The following is a 19231-nucleotide window of genomic DNA, read 5'->3' on the forward strand; positions in this document are numbered from 1 at the left end:
TGGAGTTCAACCAGGTCTGTTGTGAGATAGGAACTCACTGAAGACAATGGTGTACGGTGGCGCAACTTCGTGGATTGATTGAAGTTAGACATTAACACCGTTGGATGCCGGCTCAGTGGTCTAATGGTTAAGTGCTCGCGCGCGAAGCCAGTAGGTCCTGGGTTCGAGCCCCGCGTGGTGCGGGATCGTGGATGCGCACTGCTGAGGAGTCCCATACTAGGACGAAACGGCCGTCCAGTGCTTCCAGGTTTTCAATGGTGGTCTAGCTTCAACTGACTCATGATTTCAATCTGTGAAATGACTCATCTTTGTTGTTCTGGATTACACTTTATTATTCCAGTGAGTCAGGCAACAATTAATTTTTATTTGTAAGGTTTTGGCTAAAATAGAAGGCTTAAAATTATAACAATTTGATTAAATTAATTATGAGACAACTCTTACAGAGAAACCTGCATGACGAGAAATGTTCTTCAGTTGTATTTTGAATGCCTCTGAAGTGAAAGTATTCCGTCTAAGATAAGAGAATGGACAGTTTGGATTTGAGCAAGTAGATACACCATCTGTTTTACACTCAAAGCCATTATTTTCGTTAGATATATCAGTTTTTGAATTGTTCATACAGTCACATGTAAGTGTAGATGTATTTACTGGTGAAAGTTTATCAGTTTCGGCATTACTTTCCATTGCTCCTCAAATTTCTACAAAATTATATAAACCACATATATAAAACAGATTATCACAAAATCTTTTTTACATTAATGAATATTGTTCAATCAATCATCATATTCGAGTCCACCAAGACAACTAATAATAAAAAACGATGTATTTCAGTAATCATCTGGAAATTGATGGACTATGTCAAAAGGTGCAATAATTTTAACAGATTATTGGTTGAACGTCGGTTGATAGGGTAGGGATTCAAACATATAACACCAAATTAGTTACTTATTTAATTTAGAAATACTATTTTAAATTATAGCACTTCAAAATCAGTGGTTCTCAATAGAGCAACAATGTGACTAAAAATCGGGAAAAGCTGTACGATTTTTGAAACGTATCATATGGTTATTGACAATAGCTGTGTGCTGTAGGGGAAATTATACTCACTAGTCTTATGTGAAAACGGTACTTTTTCTACAAAAATAGCGATAATGAATGCATATTGTCAGGATAAGATGCATGTTTAAGGAAGATTTACTGAAAGAATTAAAGAAATTCATATCTCGAAATTGATAGTGTATAATGGCTTCATAATTTTGAGACCATTTCATTTCTCTTGTATTTGATATGGAAGGTGAGTTCCTAACGGTTTGATTCCTATAAATATTTACGTTGTTGAAGGTGAACAAAATATCACAAACTTCAAACCATAAGAAAATAAGTAGACTGAATAAACGAAAATCTTCCTGAAAATAAACTAAGTGAAATTCATATTTCAAACAAACATGTATCATAGGGTACTAGCCGAATAGTAATATTTTATTGGGTATACATAAATTAAATTAACGAAATACTCGGGTGAAGCTTTACAAAACAGAAAAGCAATATTCAACTATGTTTAGCAGTAGTGTTTTGATGGGTAATGGTAGTCGATTTTCAACCACTAGGTTACTGATTTACACAAAGTTCCACTTACTTCGATCTGAGCAACTGGGTAAGATTATTAACTTACAGAAAGCAGTGGCACAGAGCCAAGTACATAGACTTCTACTTCGTTATTGAGTTGCATATATTAACAAAATCAAATAAGTTAGATTCATTAGTTTATAGTTTGTGTTACATTTCAAGCGTGTGGTGTAATAAATTCATATGAGCTCTACTGACCGCTAATAATCATTGCCTAAATGTTTATTGTAACTATTAATTTAGCGCTTATTTGGTTTTTCTAGTCCTAATTTCGGTACTGAAACCTACTGTAATGCCATTAAATTCAGTTAAGGGGACATGGTTGAGAAGAAACAGATCTACTGTATACTAAACCTTTCACAATACTATATTCAACAACAAGACAAAAAGTAAGTCTATACATAGTATTGCGGGTAAATGGACAGTCTAATTAACCCCAATGGACTACGAAAAAAGAATCCCAATAGGTTTATCACATCAGATAATAAAACAAACACTTAAGGTTTGCATACAGGCAAAAAAGGGGAAAAAAATTTCTGGATAAAAATTTGTTTATTCGTAAAAAAATACATTCCATTAAAAACACAAAAATTGACGTTGTATTTCTCCTAGCAAAACTGAAGCAGCTGATAAAACATTCAAGCTGTTTATTCTATCTGCAGATGGGATAACAAGTCGAGAACCACCGGTAAGATGAACTAAATGAAAAGCTTCCGGAGAAACACCATGAATTTCAGATCCAATAACAACGGCTAAACGACAATCATGTTCCGCAGAGTTATATTCGGAAGGAATATAGTTTACTGCAAAATGTGGGATAGTTTGTACAGGTAAGCGATATGCGGAATCTGTTGACTCAGGAGTAAGAAAATCAATAGCTTCACACTCGACTGATATTTTGCACTCATTAATATATTGTGACCGATGGTTCTAGAAATAAAAAGAACCATGATTACAGAAAAAATATATCTGAATAATAGGAATTATAGAACTAAATATTAAACACTGTTAACTACTAAAGGAAAGGCAGAATTTTTAGATAAAAATTAAAACAATATTACACAAAAATGATTACACTTCAGATGAAGACCACTATGTTGAAAATACTCTAAAGGATTATGAGTGCTTAAATTAACTTATGAACTCTTTCCTACCTACAATAAAAGAATGTGATAGAAATAATAGAAACTCGAAAACTAAATAACTCAAAAGATATAATACAATAGTGAGTTATTACAAAACGCTAAATTGTGTACAGATTTGAGTGGACGAATGTTTTAAAGGAATATATATGAATGTGACCGGTTCAGTTCTGTTTTTTTGCTAATCCAATAGCAGTATCTATATCCACAAGCTATATGTAGAAACTTAATTTTAGAAATTAAGTTAGACCATGAACTGTTCAAAATCATAATTAAATCTCTTAATTTATCGATCACATTGTACGTCTTGATCAAAAGACTAGCCAAATTAGTTTTCCATGAGCTTGATTAACATTTGAACAGATTCATGACAGTATTTTTGGCTGTAATGTTAACAAATTTGGATTTGTCAGTTAGTGATAAGCGACTCAAAACCTAGTATATATCTGCATCAGTTCAAGTTGCCACACCACAACAAAGATGAAATTATCAATGTGAATACTAAAGTTGTAGAGGTAGTACTCTCATTGGCAGTAAAAATTATTAACCACAAAGATTATGATTGGAGGAGAAGGAAATTACTGTATGAACTGGTGTTCCTAGTATACATAATTCTTAATGTGAAAGGCTTATCTAGTAATAAGCATCAAAGTTGAAGACATCATAGAAACTTCAGCAGTCAATACAAAGGACAAAAAAGATAGATGGATCACAGAGCCTCACTAAAGTTGAAATAGCAATACAGGAATTACTACAAAACTATAACCACATAAAAGAGAATTCGCCTCGCGATATCTTAAACTTAGAAACTGATATTTACCCAGTTTTTACAATTTCAACAATAATATTTACTATGTAACGTGGCTACAAGTGTTAGTGAACGAGTGCGATCGCCATGAGCGGTTGCAATAATTAATAATTCATACAGTAAAAAAGCACAGGTTCATGGGCTCAGATTTCAGTTGTAGTTTAATAGTCTAGTGATACTACACCTGTCTACTCAAATCACAGCTAGGTTGATCAAGGCTCAAACATTCTCCTTTAGTTGTTGGACGGTCAGTGTTTCAACTACCACTTCGGGTAGCTGCGTGAAAGATTTTGACTTAACGATTTGCCAACTGGGGTTAATATGATTTTACATATATATATATATATATATATATATATATATATATATATATATATATATATATACTGGTGGGTATTTATGTATATACTCACTTGTACGCAGCCCAACTTACAAGATTCGAAAATGTGAACAAGAAATAGTTAGTAATGGATAGAGGTTAACTCACAGTTTGGTCTTTTTTCCATGCTGATTCGATTAATTTATCAGTCAAGAGTGGTTCAGGGTCGGCTACAAAGACTTTAATATGAGAGGACGAACCATCACGTATTCCAAAGTATCGACTAATATCGGTCCAGCTTAGTCCTTGATAGACAGGTATGCGGAAATGACCAGACATTCCTGCCCGTATCACTTTTGTATTCCAAATATCAACACTACCTGAAGCGAAAAGACTAAACGTTATCAAACTGTTGAATACGATGAATAATGATATCCTTAATTTTCTAATGGATTAACTTAGAGATAATTCGTTTGACTTCGTATATCAATTACCCTGATAATTGTTATTAAATAAATCCCAACGGTGTATTAATTCAGAGGACAACATGACGCGTTTTCCATAGTTTATTATCGAACAGCACAGATCACTAAGCCACAAGCACCATAAGTGAATTCGAGCAGAAAAGCTAATGCGCGCGAGAGGACTCAGAGACAAATTAAGAGTCGAACGAGTCGAACCGATTAATGAGATTCGAGTGTTATATATGTGGGAAAGCGAACAATTCAACGAACGATTTAAGCAACTAACGTCTTAGCTAAAGAGAGGGACATATGCATATGCTACAACATGTGAACAAGCACACATGTCCGTACAGAGTTGGTAAAATAATAAAACAAAGATATAGACAAATTGTTACTGTTAGAATAACTGTTAAATGAGTTAATTAAACGGCTTGAAAAACCTTATTTATTTATTTGAACACATGAATATTGGTACAAGAGAGCGCCAATATATATGCGCCACACAAAACAATGAGAATTCGAAGAGAAATAGAAAAAAAAAGAGAACAATAACGAAGAGATTGGTGTAAGGCAGTGTGGTAGTAATGAGGGAACACAAAGGCACAATCAGAAGAAATCTTTCAGGTAAGGGAGACACAACCACTTTTTATGAAGAAAGTAAAAGAAGATTATAACAGGATCGCCACTGGCTTCTATTCGGAGCCATATCTGATAACGTCTCTAGCCACTGTGTATCACCATCTCTCAGACCCCAACCAGGGAGTCGTGAAGGACCGACAGAAGCCAGTCCTTTGCAGCTTTCTTTCATGCCACGACACCATGTCATGCACTGACCACCTCTCCGCTTCTTCCAACCAGTCCCAGAGTCGGCAAATAATGCACGACGTGTAATTCTCTGGGACGACATTCGTAGAACATGTCCAAGCCACCGAAGTCGGTGTTTCAAGATGGTGATACCAATTGAATTATCATCTCTGTGCCCGAACACACGATGCCGAACCTCTGCATTACTGACATGGTGTTGCCACTGAATGTCAGCAATCCTTCGGAAACAGAGATGATCGAACACAGAGAGTCGTCGAACGTCCTCAACTCGGAGAGGCCAGGTTTCACAAGCATAGAGCAAAACTGCTCTCACCGACGCGTTGTAGATCCGACCTTTTACAGCCAGACTAACATCACGAAGGCGCCAAAGGTGGCCCAGATTGGCATAAGCCGCTCTGGCTTTCACTATTCGTGCATTGATCTCATCACTCACACCCCCACCAGCACTTATTCAGCTACCCAGATACACGAACTTCTCGACTACGTCTATCTGCTCACCATCCAGGGTGAGTACAGGATTGGAATCCTGCCAGTCTTGTAGAAGTACTTTGCACTTCGAAGGTGCAAAGCACATACCATACCTACGGACACTGATTGCCAACTGATTAAGTGCGGATCGCATGCCTTGGGCATTATCGCACAGTAAGACAATATCGTCCGCATACTCAAGGTCGAGAAGTCTTTCTCCAGGCAACAGATCCACACCACCATTACTTACATTCATCAGAGCTGTTTCCAGAATGTCATCGATGGCAAAGTTGAAGAGGAATGGTGAGATTGGGCAACTCTGCCTAACCCCACTGCTCGAATGGAACAATGGAGAAAGGTGGTTGTATCCCCTCACTCTGCCTGAGGTGTTTGTATATAGGGCTTTTAGGATGTTAATAAACTTCTCAGGCACACCCTTCTTCAATAGACAATCCCAGAGAACAGCCCTGTCCAACGAATCGAAGGCAGCCCTGATGTCAAGAAACACTACGATTGTTGGCCTTTGATAAGTATGGCGGTGTTCTAACATTTGGCGGAGGGTGAATATATGATCAATACATCCTCGACCAGAACGAAACCCAGCCTGCTCCTCGCGAGTCAATCTTTCTCGGGTTTTGAACAACCTACGAAGAATGACGGAAGCCAATAGCTTGGACGCAATCGGAAGTAGACTTATCCCCCGATAGTTGTTACAGCAACGACGTGAACCCTTTTTAAAGATAGGGACAACTATCGACTCATTCCATGACGTTGGTACACTCTCTAGTTCCCAAACCTTTGTAAACAACGTCGTCAATTCCTTAGACAAAAAGTCACCACCATCATTAAAAAGAGCCGGAGATAAGTCATCTGGGCCAGGTGATTTGCAACGCTTCAAGAGTTGGAGTTCCTTGCGGACTTCCTCCTCGTTTGGTGGATCAGTCGTCACCGGCCATGGAGGGCAGGACAGTCTGACCGATGTTGCCGGAGCAGCAGGCCAGTTGAACTGCCCTTTGAAAAATTCTGCCCATCGTCCAAGACGTCGATGGATGTTAGTGATCGGCATCCCATCATCCTCGCAGATTGTTTCACTCACACCAGACTTCTTGCTGCCAGTGGCTCGGATGAGTTGGAAGAGCTTCCGGTAGTTACCAGATGGAGCTGCTGCTTCCAGCTCATTAGCACGCTTCGACCACCAGGCTTCCCCGTCGAGTGCCGCTTTGCCACCGAATGAGTGTGTTCGATCATCGCTGTTTCCGAAGGATTGCTGACATTCAGTGGCAACACCATGTCAGTAATGCAGAGGTTCGGCATCGTGTGTTCGGGCACAGAGATGATAATTCAATTGGTATCACCATCTTGAAACACCGACTTCGGTGGCTTGGACATGTTCTACGAATGTCGTCCCAGAGAATTACACGTCGTGCATTATTTGCCGACTCTGGGACTGGTTGGAAGAAGCGGAGAGGTGGTCAGTGCATGACATGGTGTCGTGGCATGAAAGAAAGCTGCAAAGGACTGGCTTCTGTCGGTCCTTCACGACTCCCTGGTTGGGGTCTGAGAGATGGTGATACACAGTGGCTAGAGACGTTATCAGATATGGCTCCGAATAGAAGCCAGTGGCGATCCTGTTATAATCTTCTTTTACTTTCTTCATAAAAAGTGGTTGTGTCTCCCTTACCTGAAAGATTTCTTCTGATTGTGCCTTTGTGTTCCCTCATTACTACCACACTGCCTTACACCAATCTCTTCGTTATTGTTCTCTTTTTTTTTCTATTTCTCTTCGAATTCTCATTGTTTTGTGTGGCGCATATATATTGGCGCTCTCTTGTACCAATATTCATGTGTTCAAATAAATAAATAAACGCAAGTTTTGCCCAATTTCCTTACGTAACATCCTTCGTTTATGTTCGAACTCACGGTCACCCGGAGTAGACCGACGGGCTTCAATGAGTTGTAAGGAACCTGAAGAAACCCAGTGCTTATAGGCGGGACGTTTCGCGAACCCACAACTGACTGTACCCGCCATTTTCATGGCGTCATGCAATTGCAACCAATGCTCATCTATACTTTTCGGTGGAGTGGTAGCTAGCCTAGAGGCTAGCTCGGTTCGATACTTACTTGCAACAGAAGTTGCAACCAGCTTGCTAATATCAATCCGTTTATGGCGGTCACTTCGTTGTCCACTGAAAAGTAAGGTAAGATTGGCGCAGACCAAAGCATGGTCAGAGTTCAGATAGGTACTCCAAAAGGAGCGGCAGTCTTGTACACAACCACGCCAGCGGTAGCTGATCGCGATGTGATCAACCTGAGTCCAGGCTTGAGATGCAGAGGGAGGACGTCAGGTGGCACATCGGCGATGACTGTGCCGAAAGTTAGTGCTAGCCAGAAACAGGTTGTGGTCTGTGCTCAGTTGCAGTAGACGGTCCCCGTTATCTGACCTGCGACCAACGAGTCCCCATCGGCCACCTAAACGACTCTCTTCTGTGCCTAGACGCCCGACCTGAGCATTCAAGTCTCCGGCTAGTACCACAATATCTGTCGAACGCACTTTCTGGAGAAGAACAGATAACTGGTGGTAAAACTCATCCTTGATTGCATCCGGGCTGCAATCTGTCGGAGCATAGGCGGAGATGACGAAAATACATTGTTTCTCACGCCGATTTCTTCTCACTTTGATGGAACTTTCTAATCTAACAGCACATAACCGACTGTTAATGGGGATCCAATCGACTAGTGCTGCCTCAGCTCTAGTGCTTAGTGCGACACCAACGCCAGCAAGACTAGACGAAGATGCCACAGGGTCCCCGGATAAGCGCACGTAAAACAAGCCTTTTGAAGCGACAGATGGAGATCGAATTTGTAGTACTTCGCCAGTCTTGAATACGGGTCTCGGATAGACAACAAACATCAATATTAAGACTTTCCAAAGACATAACTAGCCCTATCTGTTGTCCGACCTGCATAAATGTGCGAACGTTGAAGGCAGCCAGTTTGAATGGTGCACGTGGTTTCAGAAAAACTGCTTCAGTCCTCGTATTCGGTGGTAACATACAATTTTCAACCGGACAGTGACTCGAGAACGTCTAGATACAGTCGAATTTCCACCAAAGACGAGACGCTGTATAAGTATAAAAGAGGGTGAATAATGTGGACAATAATAATAATAATAATAATAATAATAATAATAATAATAATAATAATAATAATAATAACAATAATAATAATAATAATGACAATAATAGTAGTAGTAATAATAATAATAGTATTAATAATGACAATAATTGTAATGATAATAATTTGAATCAATTGCTTGTTTTTCGAAGCGAGAAAAGTAATTTCCATAGACATAGAGAGTTCATCATTTGTGTGTGGACTGTGATACTGCCCGGGTGCCCGAACCGAAGCAGGTGGTTATCTTAGGGGGCCACTCCCCGAGCCTTTGACCTAAAGGTCTAACCCACAAGGCAATGGAGCATCGTAAGGAGATGCAGTCCCATGGTAGCCGGTGACCAACGATTGGTTCATACGCCATTTGTTCCCGCAGGATACTGGAGCCCATGTGCACCATTGATTTGTGATCCGGTTAAAGCGCCGGACATTCGCTTTTCGTCCTCTCATTTTCGTAAACAACACCCCCGCCACGAGAAGGCAGTGAGTAGGACTTCCCTGGCAGAGGCTGTATACGCGCGGCCGTGTGAGAGTATTTCGAGAGGGAGAGCGGACTCTCCCCACTCTCGGCCGTACCTAGACGTAAACAAACTTAAGTGTAGGAGAGGTACTATGAACTAAATGTAGTTTTTAACATTTGTGTAGAGAAAATACAAAGACCAATAAGTAGCAGTGGAAGGCAAGATAAGGATACTGAAATCCTAGTTAACTAACACGTCAGTCATCATCAACGTAAGACATGACGCAATTGTGCATTGGTCTATAAGAATTTCGATATCAGAGCCCCTGCGTATATATTGGTCATGTAACTTCATCAAGTAGCGTATCAATGACTATCGGTTAACCACAAATCACTTTTTATTTATATTTAATTATATCGCAAAATAATGGTTGCAATTATTCATGGGGTGGAAAAGAAACTGAGACTAATAGGACATCTATAAACCTAGTTTAAAAATTTTCATCCACCAAATTGGCTCACTGATAAATATGAACGCACATCGACATTAGTTATCAAGTACTGTCTAAGATACATTTTAATCCATCGAATAGTCAGTCAGTCAGTAACAACGTAGAACTTTGTACGTACGTACATCAGTTCGAGTTACCATATCACATTAGTACAGAGATGCAGTTGTCAATTCAAATCCCAAAGTGGTAGAGGTAATAAGAGTATAAGCAGTAATCGGGAAGATTAGGGTTTGGAGATGTTACTTAAAGAGTATAATCCAGTGAAATAAATTTGGGATGAGGAAAAAAAAAGGGACATAAAGAATTCAGAAGATTAGAATTTGGGAGAACACAGAGAGTGGATGCACCTGCGCTATTGCAAATGATTTTGAGCCATGTCATTTAAGATCTCTAACCATCGGTTGCTATCATCTCGCGGTCCCCAACCAGGTAGTCTACACCTACCAACATGACTTAGTCCACTTGTGAGTGACTTCATGGACTTGTGCCATGTTTTGGTCTGGCCGCCCCTAACTTTCTTCCAACCATCGAATAGGCTCACTGATAAATACGAACGTACATCGACATTAGTCATCAGGTATTGTCTAAGCTACACGAAAAGTTGTAGAAAAACAGGAAGAAAGCTGAGACATTTGAGTTGATAACATAACTTTCTGTTTTAAAAGTGAGGGATAGATCGGAGGAAAACATATTACTTCAAGATTGCTGAATTCAAATCATAATACTTGAAATTAGTCACTGTGGTGTTAATATGCCAATCTGTTCAACCTATAATATATAATAAACGTTCATACCTCATGCAACTATTTATTAGATTGTGAATAATTCACCTCATCTTTTTACTACTTTTATCACTGACAATATCAATATCACGATTATATTTCTAACTTGTCTTATTTAATTCCGAGCTCTTACTTATTGTTATTATTATTATTATTATTATTATTATTATTATTATTAGTAGTAGTAGTAGTAGTAGTAGTAGTAGTAGTAGTACCATTAATGGCTTTACTTAATATTATATTTTCGTACAATATAGAATTCCCAGCACAAAATTCTCAAGACAAAACATCTGTTTATACTTTTATTTACCTCATTTTAAGAAATGAATTAGGATGATTAAGTATGAGAAATATTTAAGAATAGCAAAAATACTGAGAGATCGTTGGGTAAATGCTTAAACATTGAATAGGTCATAGTTTCACAATATATTGGTCTTAAAAAAGGGACTTCGACGACAATCTCTACATTATCCTTCAAAGGAAATCTGTTAATATGATTGAGCACCCTTAAGTTGTGCAATTATTTTGTTAATAGAACTCGTTAAATTTAATTTAAAACCTTTATAAGAGTGATGTGTTGGACCAACAGATAAATGTTTGTATGGAGCGAATGAAAGTTTATTCTGAATTAGCATGTTCGAAAAATTAAAGATACTGAACACCATACGAATTATCATAACTAACCTCAGATCAAAAGACGAAACAAGCCAAGCAAATATAATTTCTTCAGGGTTGAAAACTAATAAAATGCTTATCACTAGATGAAAAGTGCAAACCACGTCAAAAAGAATACCGAGTGCTGTAAAATACAAACGAAAATCTACTAAATGTAATGAGTACCTTTAGTCACCAAAATAGAATCCAAACCAAAACATGCACCAGAACGGATCAAACTGCCCATATTTCCAGGATCGTTAATTCGGTCAAGTATAAGAGTAACAGGTAAGTGAAACTTCGCATTTTTTTCCTTGAAGCAGTCTTGTTGTGGTAATTCAAAAAGGGCTGAAACAAGAAGAGATAAATACTTTGCATCATAATTTGTAGACAAATTTAAGTTTAAAAACTCCCCAAATGACAGGCAAACAATCTACTGAGAGATTAAAAAGAGAAATCTAATCAATCGAAATTGACAGAAAACTATATTTACACTTACTTGTAGCAGAGAACCATCTAAAATGGTAGAAACTTACGTATCTGGAATTTCGTTTATTTATTCACACCATTAGACCTTGATTCATAACAGTCTGTGCTGATAGCACTGTGGTAGTTGAGATTAAATTAATTTGGGAAAACTTTAGAAATTATGCTAAACTAGGTCACTATTCATCCCACTTTTACGAAACCTATGCTGTCCAGGGTAGTGTTCGACGACGGTTCCATACAATCGTTACTTGCGGAAAATTTCTGAAGTCGAACACGGAGTGTTCGGGACTAACGGAGCACGTCATTCGACCAATTATGACGCCTTAAAACAGTATCCTTGGTGATTTGGAGATACTTCATGTGCGTTATCTGAGTGGTAATTATACCAAACGTCGTTTCCAACACCGGGAGCGACTGAGAGAAATGGTTAACTTGTGACAATGAACTAAGTAATTGATGTGTGGGCGAGAATGATAAAGATTGGTTGTTTGCTTAGTCAGACTAGTAGATAATCTGACAAGTACTAGACGAGTTATATATTATCTTACCTTTATTATTATTATGATTGTTGACGGATTGTTGTCGGTTTTTAGTGTGGAAATATATTGAAGTTCTAGTCAGGTTAATCACGTATTCTTGGTCTGAGCTGTGTTGAAGTCCTGTAGTATAGACACTGGGAAGAAATCTAGTGTAGATATTCGTGTAAGGCAAATTAACGTCCCATTCGTGTAGATGTGAAAACCTAGCGTTATAAAAGTAATGAGATGACAGTTTTTCTGGCTTAGCACATGTCAGCTCGTCAAAAAACCTTGAAAGTGTTAGAGATCCAGCTTCTAAGAGGTTTGAGATGTTATCAAACATAGATCAAAACAGAAGCTGATGGTAAACTTGCAGCAGAATACTATTCCACTCTTCAAAAAGATTTACCTTTTAACTAGATAGGAATTATCATAGTTATATGTTCATTAAAATTTTATCTTGTACTATTTTTCATCATTTTCAATGGATGACTTTCTTTTTTTACTTCTACAAGACATCTCATCTTTGTGTTCTCTCGTACCAAACTATTTCAGTATTGTAAATAAATGAGAGGGTTACTTCAATACCAATGAATCGATATTTTTATATAAGCCAGTTGCGGAAACTTGAGTATAATCAACTTGGGGCGGCTTACAAGCTCTAGAACGAAGATCAACTTATCAATAACCAGGGGGTTACGTGAAGGACTTATACCTTTTACGACTCTAAATACTTTTATATTACCTTCAATGTAGCCTTCTAAACAATATGTCATACATTTGAAATAATTGACACTTGATGTTCAAAATGTAAATGTTTGTTCTTTATTGATATCACTGATTGAAAAGGCAGAGTGCCCTGTCAGTGATATAACAGATTCAGATATTTGTGTTCTAAATCAACATTTTATTTGGTTCAGAATTCTATTGACTGATAAAGTGTATCAATAGAATCGTCCTTAGAATAACTATGTGTTCCACATCTAGTAGACAACCACCGAACTTACACAAGTATCATAATAGGTCAACCAAACATGTCAACTTGCATTTCCCAGTCACTATTCAATGGTAAAACCATACATAGAAACATAAACCAATGTGGAAGTCCTAAGCACACTGCAACATAAATTCTACACTTTAACAATAAGTGATCTGGTTTACTTTTGTGCAGTCTATTCACGAAATCTCAGAAAAACTGAACAAACTATTCTTTAGAACATGAAATGAGAAATCATAGGACCCATATCAACTAAACATTATGTTAGTCTTCAAAGATATAGATATTTCTCTAGTAGATCTGCATTAAATTCGCAATATGAAAGATAAAAGTGTGATTATACACCAAAAACAAATTTACCTATTACTCCGGGAGGAGATTGAAGTGACGAGATTTGATCCATAACTCGATGATTAACATAGTAGATACTTAATACGTTGCTTAAATCACCGACTTTTTGCAGAGCATCCTGTGAAGAAAAGAACAAAGATGTGGCTTTCGCCCCTGTTGCAAGTGCATCTGATATTAGTTTGCTTCCTTCTAGAATAATTGTAGGATATTTACAAGATTCATTTTTTCCAGAACCATCATGTGATAGTGATACCTTACTTTGAAGTATTACCTCTCTAAAGAGATAAATAAACAATTGTTTTACTTTTACCTGATTTTCAAATCATTTTCATTTAACTCAGGATAAAAATTTTTCTTTGTATTACAAACCGGCACATTTTCTGCACAATGAGTATTAATGTTAACTTGACGCTTTCTATGTTTTTTGACCTCTAAGGCTTTATTAGAAACTAGTATTTCATCTCCATAAAGAAAGCTATTAGATAGACCCCGGACGCAATATATACTTGAGCGTGAAAACAAATTATAAACGCTTTTCATCAAAGGTTTGCTGTAACTACTTGAAGGTGTAAGAGGTGATCTCACTTTGTGTAAGTCGATATCAATGAAAAAGATGAGATTAACTGCAACAGCCTATAGAACTAAATAAAAACAATGAAATATCTGTTAGCTACCTCACCGACGAAAACGCTTAAAGTATGCAATGAATAGAAGGACATTAGGAACTTTGTATTTAGTTCCAATACTTGCTGTCCGACCGAGGTTCGCGTAATAAGCGTAATTAGTGGTTAAAGACATTAGATAGTATATTAGTAAACTGGTGACCTTGGCCCAGATATACCTAGTACTTGTCTTCCTAAGGGCTACGAGATTTAATATGATCTTATACTTTTAGGTCCTTGATTTCACTTACCATATACAAAATATGTATTTGGTTGGTTTTACTATCACTGCTGATACCGTTAACTCAAGTTATTAACACATACAAAGACTATTGTTAGCCATGAATTACCATTCATCTTGACGTGCATCCGTACCCAAATAAAATTTAAGAACAGTAAATTTGGTGAGACTAGTTTATGGGCAACCTTTGAGAGACAACAGAGTGACCTTGATAGTGTATACCTACTAACTGGGACTAAATGAGGGTTATAAACTAGTGTGAGGAATTAGAATTATGATTTACAGTTGATGGTTAGGGACTTAATTCAGGGTTTTCATCACGAACTGACGACAGCTAAAATGCCAAAACGATATTTAGCCAAATGGATGACTGAATTTATCTTATATCTGATTAGTTCGTACGTAAATTATAGTCTCACTTAAATTTAATAAGATGTAGTCAGTAACTGATCATTGTCGTTTTGAAGCTTGACACACAACCGAGGGAAAACTAACACGTAAACAAAATTAACAAGAATAGTGGCAATGATACTAACTGTACTAAGGAATCAGAAGAGAAGTTACAACTAGATATGTGGTATACATACATGCAACAAAAGAAAAAAAGTGGATGCACAATGCCGCGACTGGATAGTATTCACTTCATATAGCCACAAACCATTAACTGAAAGTCTTAGATACATGATTAATGAAGCCTAGAAATTTTCATACAGCTTATCACTATCTAAAGTCTTATTTATTTATTTTGACACATAGATATTGGTACAAGGAGGCACCAAATACATATGCGCCACACAAATCGCAAAACACAAAAGCGCAAAGGAGGGGGAGTAGCTCTATTCATTAGGAATGCTATCCCATTTACCATTATCGATAGTGTATCCCATGAGAGTGGGACGTGTGAATTAGTTAGTCTTCGCTTAAAATGCAAGGGACAAGAGCTGCTGATTGGTTTGGTCTATCGCAGTCCAAGCTGTGAGGCAAATGAGATCCTGTTAAGCAGTCTCAATACTTGGTCCCAAAGTGGTCGATGTCTAATCCTAGGGGACTTTAATGCACCTATGGTAGACTGGGAAAATCTGCGAACTGAATCGTCAGAAAATTCCTTCGAGCAGGAACTAGTTGATGCGGTTATCACATGTGCCCTAGTGCAACATGTGAAAGAAGCGACTAGGTACGACCCGGACACTGAATCATCCTTATTAGATCTTATACTGACTCACTATGAGGATGATGTTGCGAACCTCCACCATATGCCACCCTTAGGTAAAAGTGACCACGCAGGTTCAAAGAACGGCGACTAAGCTGGTTCCCGCAATAGCGAAGCTTCCGTATGAATCTCGACTGGCCAAGCTGAACCTTTTCCCGTTGTCATATCGCAGAACTAGAGGGGACTTGATTACAGTCTACAAATTGCTTAGTGATAAATTTGCACCTAACATGCCCTCATTTTTCTTGTCTTCCAAAACAGAGAATTTACGAGGACACTCCAAAAAAGTTCATAAGCCGAGAACAAATTACTTGTCAGCTGACTATCGACTTTCCCATCGAATCATCAACGAGTGGAATTCACTACCTCAGCACGTCGTTGAGGCTCCATCCGTCGACTCTTTCAAAAGAAAGTTGGATCAACTGAGAGACCACCATTGCCAGGACTAACATAGGCCATCGAGCCTCCTGTCCTTCCCAAACTGAAACTGAAACTGATTCGATATGTGTGAGGGCTGTAATACTGCCCGGGTGCCCAAACCGAAGCACGGAAGCGATTAAAAAAAAGAAGTTATCATAAGGTCAGCGTTCATAGTATAATTTCAGGTATAAATTTGACTAACAGTCCTTACAATTACTCTCAGGTTACACTGAATGGGGATAGTGAACACTTAGAAGTATCTGGCGAGACTCTAATTTAGCGACGAGCCAATCAGAAGCGTTTGAGCAATTTCAAGGTCACGGAGCCAAGTTCAACACGCGACGCTAACATACGGTCGGTTCACAGCGGATTTTAGAGAGGAGGTGATTAATGAGAGGTTAAAACAGATGGGACGGCGAAACTCTAATTTAGGGACGAGCCAATGAGAAGCGTTTGAGCAATTTCAATTATTAGCCAATCAGAGGACAGTATAAAGTAAAAATATATTACAAGAAAGTAATGAATTACAGTGGATATTCTTCTTTTACATGATTTAAAAACTTGTTGAGGTTTGATAAAGGCTCAGAAGTTCTGAATTCATAATGCATATTGTATAGAAACTCGTCCATAGGGTTAGTGGTTAGGGTTGTAGCCTGTCAATAGACACCTCTTCTTTAAAATTCGATGTAAACCGATCGCATGTTAGCACCCTAACCTCAACCTAACCCTAACCTTAACCTAACCCTAAACCCTAACCTTAACCCTAATCTAAACCTAACCCTAACCATAACCCTAATCTAACCTTAACCTAACCCTAATCTAACCCCAAACCCTAACCTTAGCCCTAAACCCTAACATAACCTAACCCTAATCTAACCCAAAACCCTAACCTTAGCCCTAAACCCTAACCTTAACCTAACCCTTAACCCCAAACCCTAACCCTATGGACGAGTTTCTATACAATATGCATTATGAATTCAGAACTTCTGAGCCTTTATCAAACCTCAACAAGTTTTTAAATCATGTAAAAGAAGAATATCCACTGTAATTCATTACTTACTTACAATATATTCTCACTTTATACTAACTGTCTTCTGATTAGCTAATAATTGTCAAGGTCATTTAAGATTCGTTCAAAGGTCGTCGCTAAATTAGAGTCTCGCCAAGTATCTTATGGTACATTAAGAGTGATTTTATTTAAAGGGATGTAATATTTTCTTCCCATTTTATTAACCCCAGGAATGAAAAGATATACGTAGCACAAGGAAGCACAATAAATTCGTACTAATCATCATGGTACATATGCATAGTAATGGTCTTGCAACGAAATGTATCAACTAGATACGGGAAGACTTCGCCACATTACTGTCAGGTAAAGAAAAACAACTGTGGCTGTTTGCTTAACATCCCTTAGGTCGAAAAACACTGTTTGGTCTGTATAAAAACCACAGGTATGTCAGCTGTATTATCAAGTAATGACATACCCGTCTCATTCTAACATCCCACACAACCATTCGCTTAAAATGAACATGTAAATAACTAAATATGTACAACGAGTTCATGCATTTTGTTAATGAATTATATGCAGGTTTATAAAAGTTACTCATTAAGCTTCCACATACCCTACTACGTGTGTAGTAGGTCTCGTACGATGAATGAACCAACGACTCAGTAAGCACGTAGAATATCCTTACAACCAATAGTGAGAGCAGTGAATAACAAGTTGCGATAATGAAACATGAAGAAACTCTGGCGATCGAAAAAAGAAGTTGCGAATGCGCTACGGCTGGTGTAGAGTTCATGCCTAGCAGGGAGATACTTTATATACTAAGGTAGCATATGCTACTGTACATGCAGTAGTATAAGACGGAATAGTAAAGAGAACAAAAGAAAAGGTGAATCGACGACCCAAAAACCGCACATGAAGCACTAACATTTAATAATGAAACCAGTTGACAACAATCAGAACTAACACAAACCTCAAATTAAGAAAATCTTGTGACGGGAGCCCAGGTTTTTATAAGAGCGCGGCGACCTTGAACAATTCCTGAGACCTCTATCTTAAGTCTTCGATTATAAGGATAGTAAGTTGGTGAACCTGTGCTATTCCCGACAGATTACCTTCTAGTGAGGGTCCAGCCTCTCCTTGAAAATATTCGCTGATGGGGCTGATACCACTTGTTCGAGAATGGCGTTCCTGTTGTAGCGGTAAATAAATCCCCAAAATAAATAGCTCTGTAAGTTTTCGACATTGGATGCCGACCAGATTAGTTTTAATGGACTCACCTAGCTGAAGGTGCTCGGTCATGCATCCGCACCAGATCACGTGTGGGAACGCCGTGCTCAACATCTACTGCAATCGCCAGCCAGACTAGATCAGACAATTCTGATAGATTGGGAATCGTCAAATACATTTTCTGATCTCCTCGATTCTGTCTTTTGATTTCTCTTGGTGGGTACGAGTTATATTAGAAGGTGTTACTGGTACAAGCGTTGTCAAACACTGGATTCCCGTGCCATCTTCACGGTCATTGACTTCTCTATGAGAAAACCGGGACCCCACTTTATTAGATTGCGCTTTGTGAACCTTCTTGCTATGACCCCAAAGACTACTAGTGCTGAAAGAGAGAAAAGACAAGACATATTAACACTCAAATCATAATTAAAGATACGAAATGCCAGTATAGGGTCACCTCACGCCCTACGATACGACATGGGAGAAAAGGTTTTTTGGCGTTCTAAACGCTCATCGTAGGGAAGTTTAAAAAGACCCTTCACTAGTTTTGTTCCCACACGCTGAACACTCTCATTTGAGTTAGTATCCTTTATCAGACATGGGCTAGCTGCTTGGATACTGTACTCTAAATGTGGTCTTACATAGATGGGATATATACTTTGAAACATTTCCACGTGAAAGCATTTGACTGCTTAGCGAAGTGACCATAACGCACGAAAACCTTTGACAACATCTGAGTTGAAATGCGTAGTTGTTTTCAAGTCATGACTTATTATTACTCCTGAGTCTTTATATTCTTGAACTCGTGGAAGCGATGTACCATCAATAGTATAATGGTAACTACTACCGTGTCCGATGTGCATGAGCACACTCTTC

General features: G+C 38.2%; 1 protein-coding gene across 3 annotated transcripts in view; it reads right to left on the reverse strand.

Moving 5' to 3' along the window:
• Nucleotides 1–18177, reverse strand: part of RNMTL1B (rRNA methyltransferase 3B, mitochondrial) — a 46756-nt gene extending 28579 nt beyond the window's left edge. The window contains exons 1-7 of one of the 3 annotated variants that reach the window (XM_051213668.1): nt 18099–18177; nt 14172–14227; nt 13897–14136; nt 13596–13861; nt 11418–11579; nt 4064–4275; nt 442–2556 (exon numbers count right to left, since the gene is read on the reverse strand). In XM_051213668.1, coding sequence (XP_051069665.1) covers nt 442–684 — 243 coding nt within the window. In that variant the 5' untranslated portion in view covers nt 685–2556; nt 4064–4275; nt 11418–11579; ... (2 more) ...; nt 14172–14227; nt 18099–18177. Of the gene's footprint in view, nt 1–441; nt 2557–4063; nt 4276–11417; nt 11580–13595; nt 13862–13896; nt 14228–18098 lie in introns of those variants that run through there. The other 2 variants (XM_051213669.1, XM_051213667.1) reach the window with 2 other exon arrangements.
• Between the last annotated feature and the right edge of the window lie 1054 nt (nt 18178–19231).

Source organism: Schistosoma haematobium, chromosome 3 (genome assembly GCF_000699445.3).
Source record: "Schistosoma haematobium chromosome 3, whole genome shotgun sequence".
In the NCBI taxonomy this organism is placed as follows: domain Eukaryota; kingdom Metazoa; phylum Platyhelminthes; class Trematoda; order Strigeidida; family Schistosomatidae; genus Schistosoma; species Schistosoma haematobium.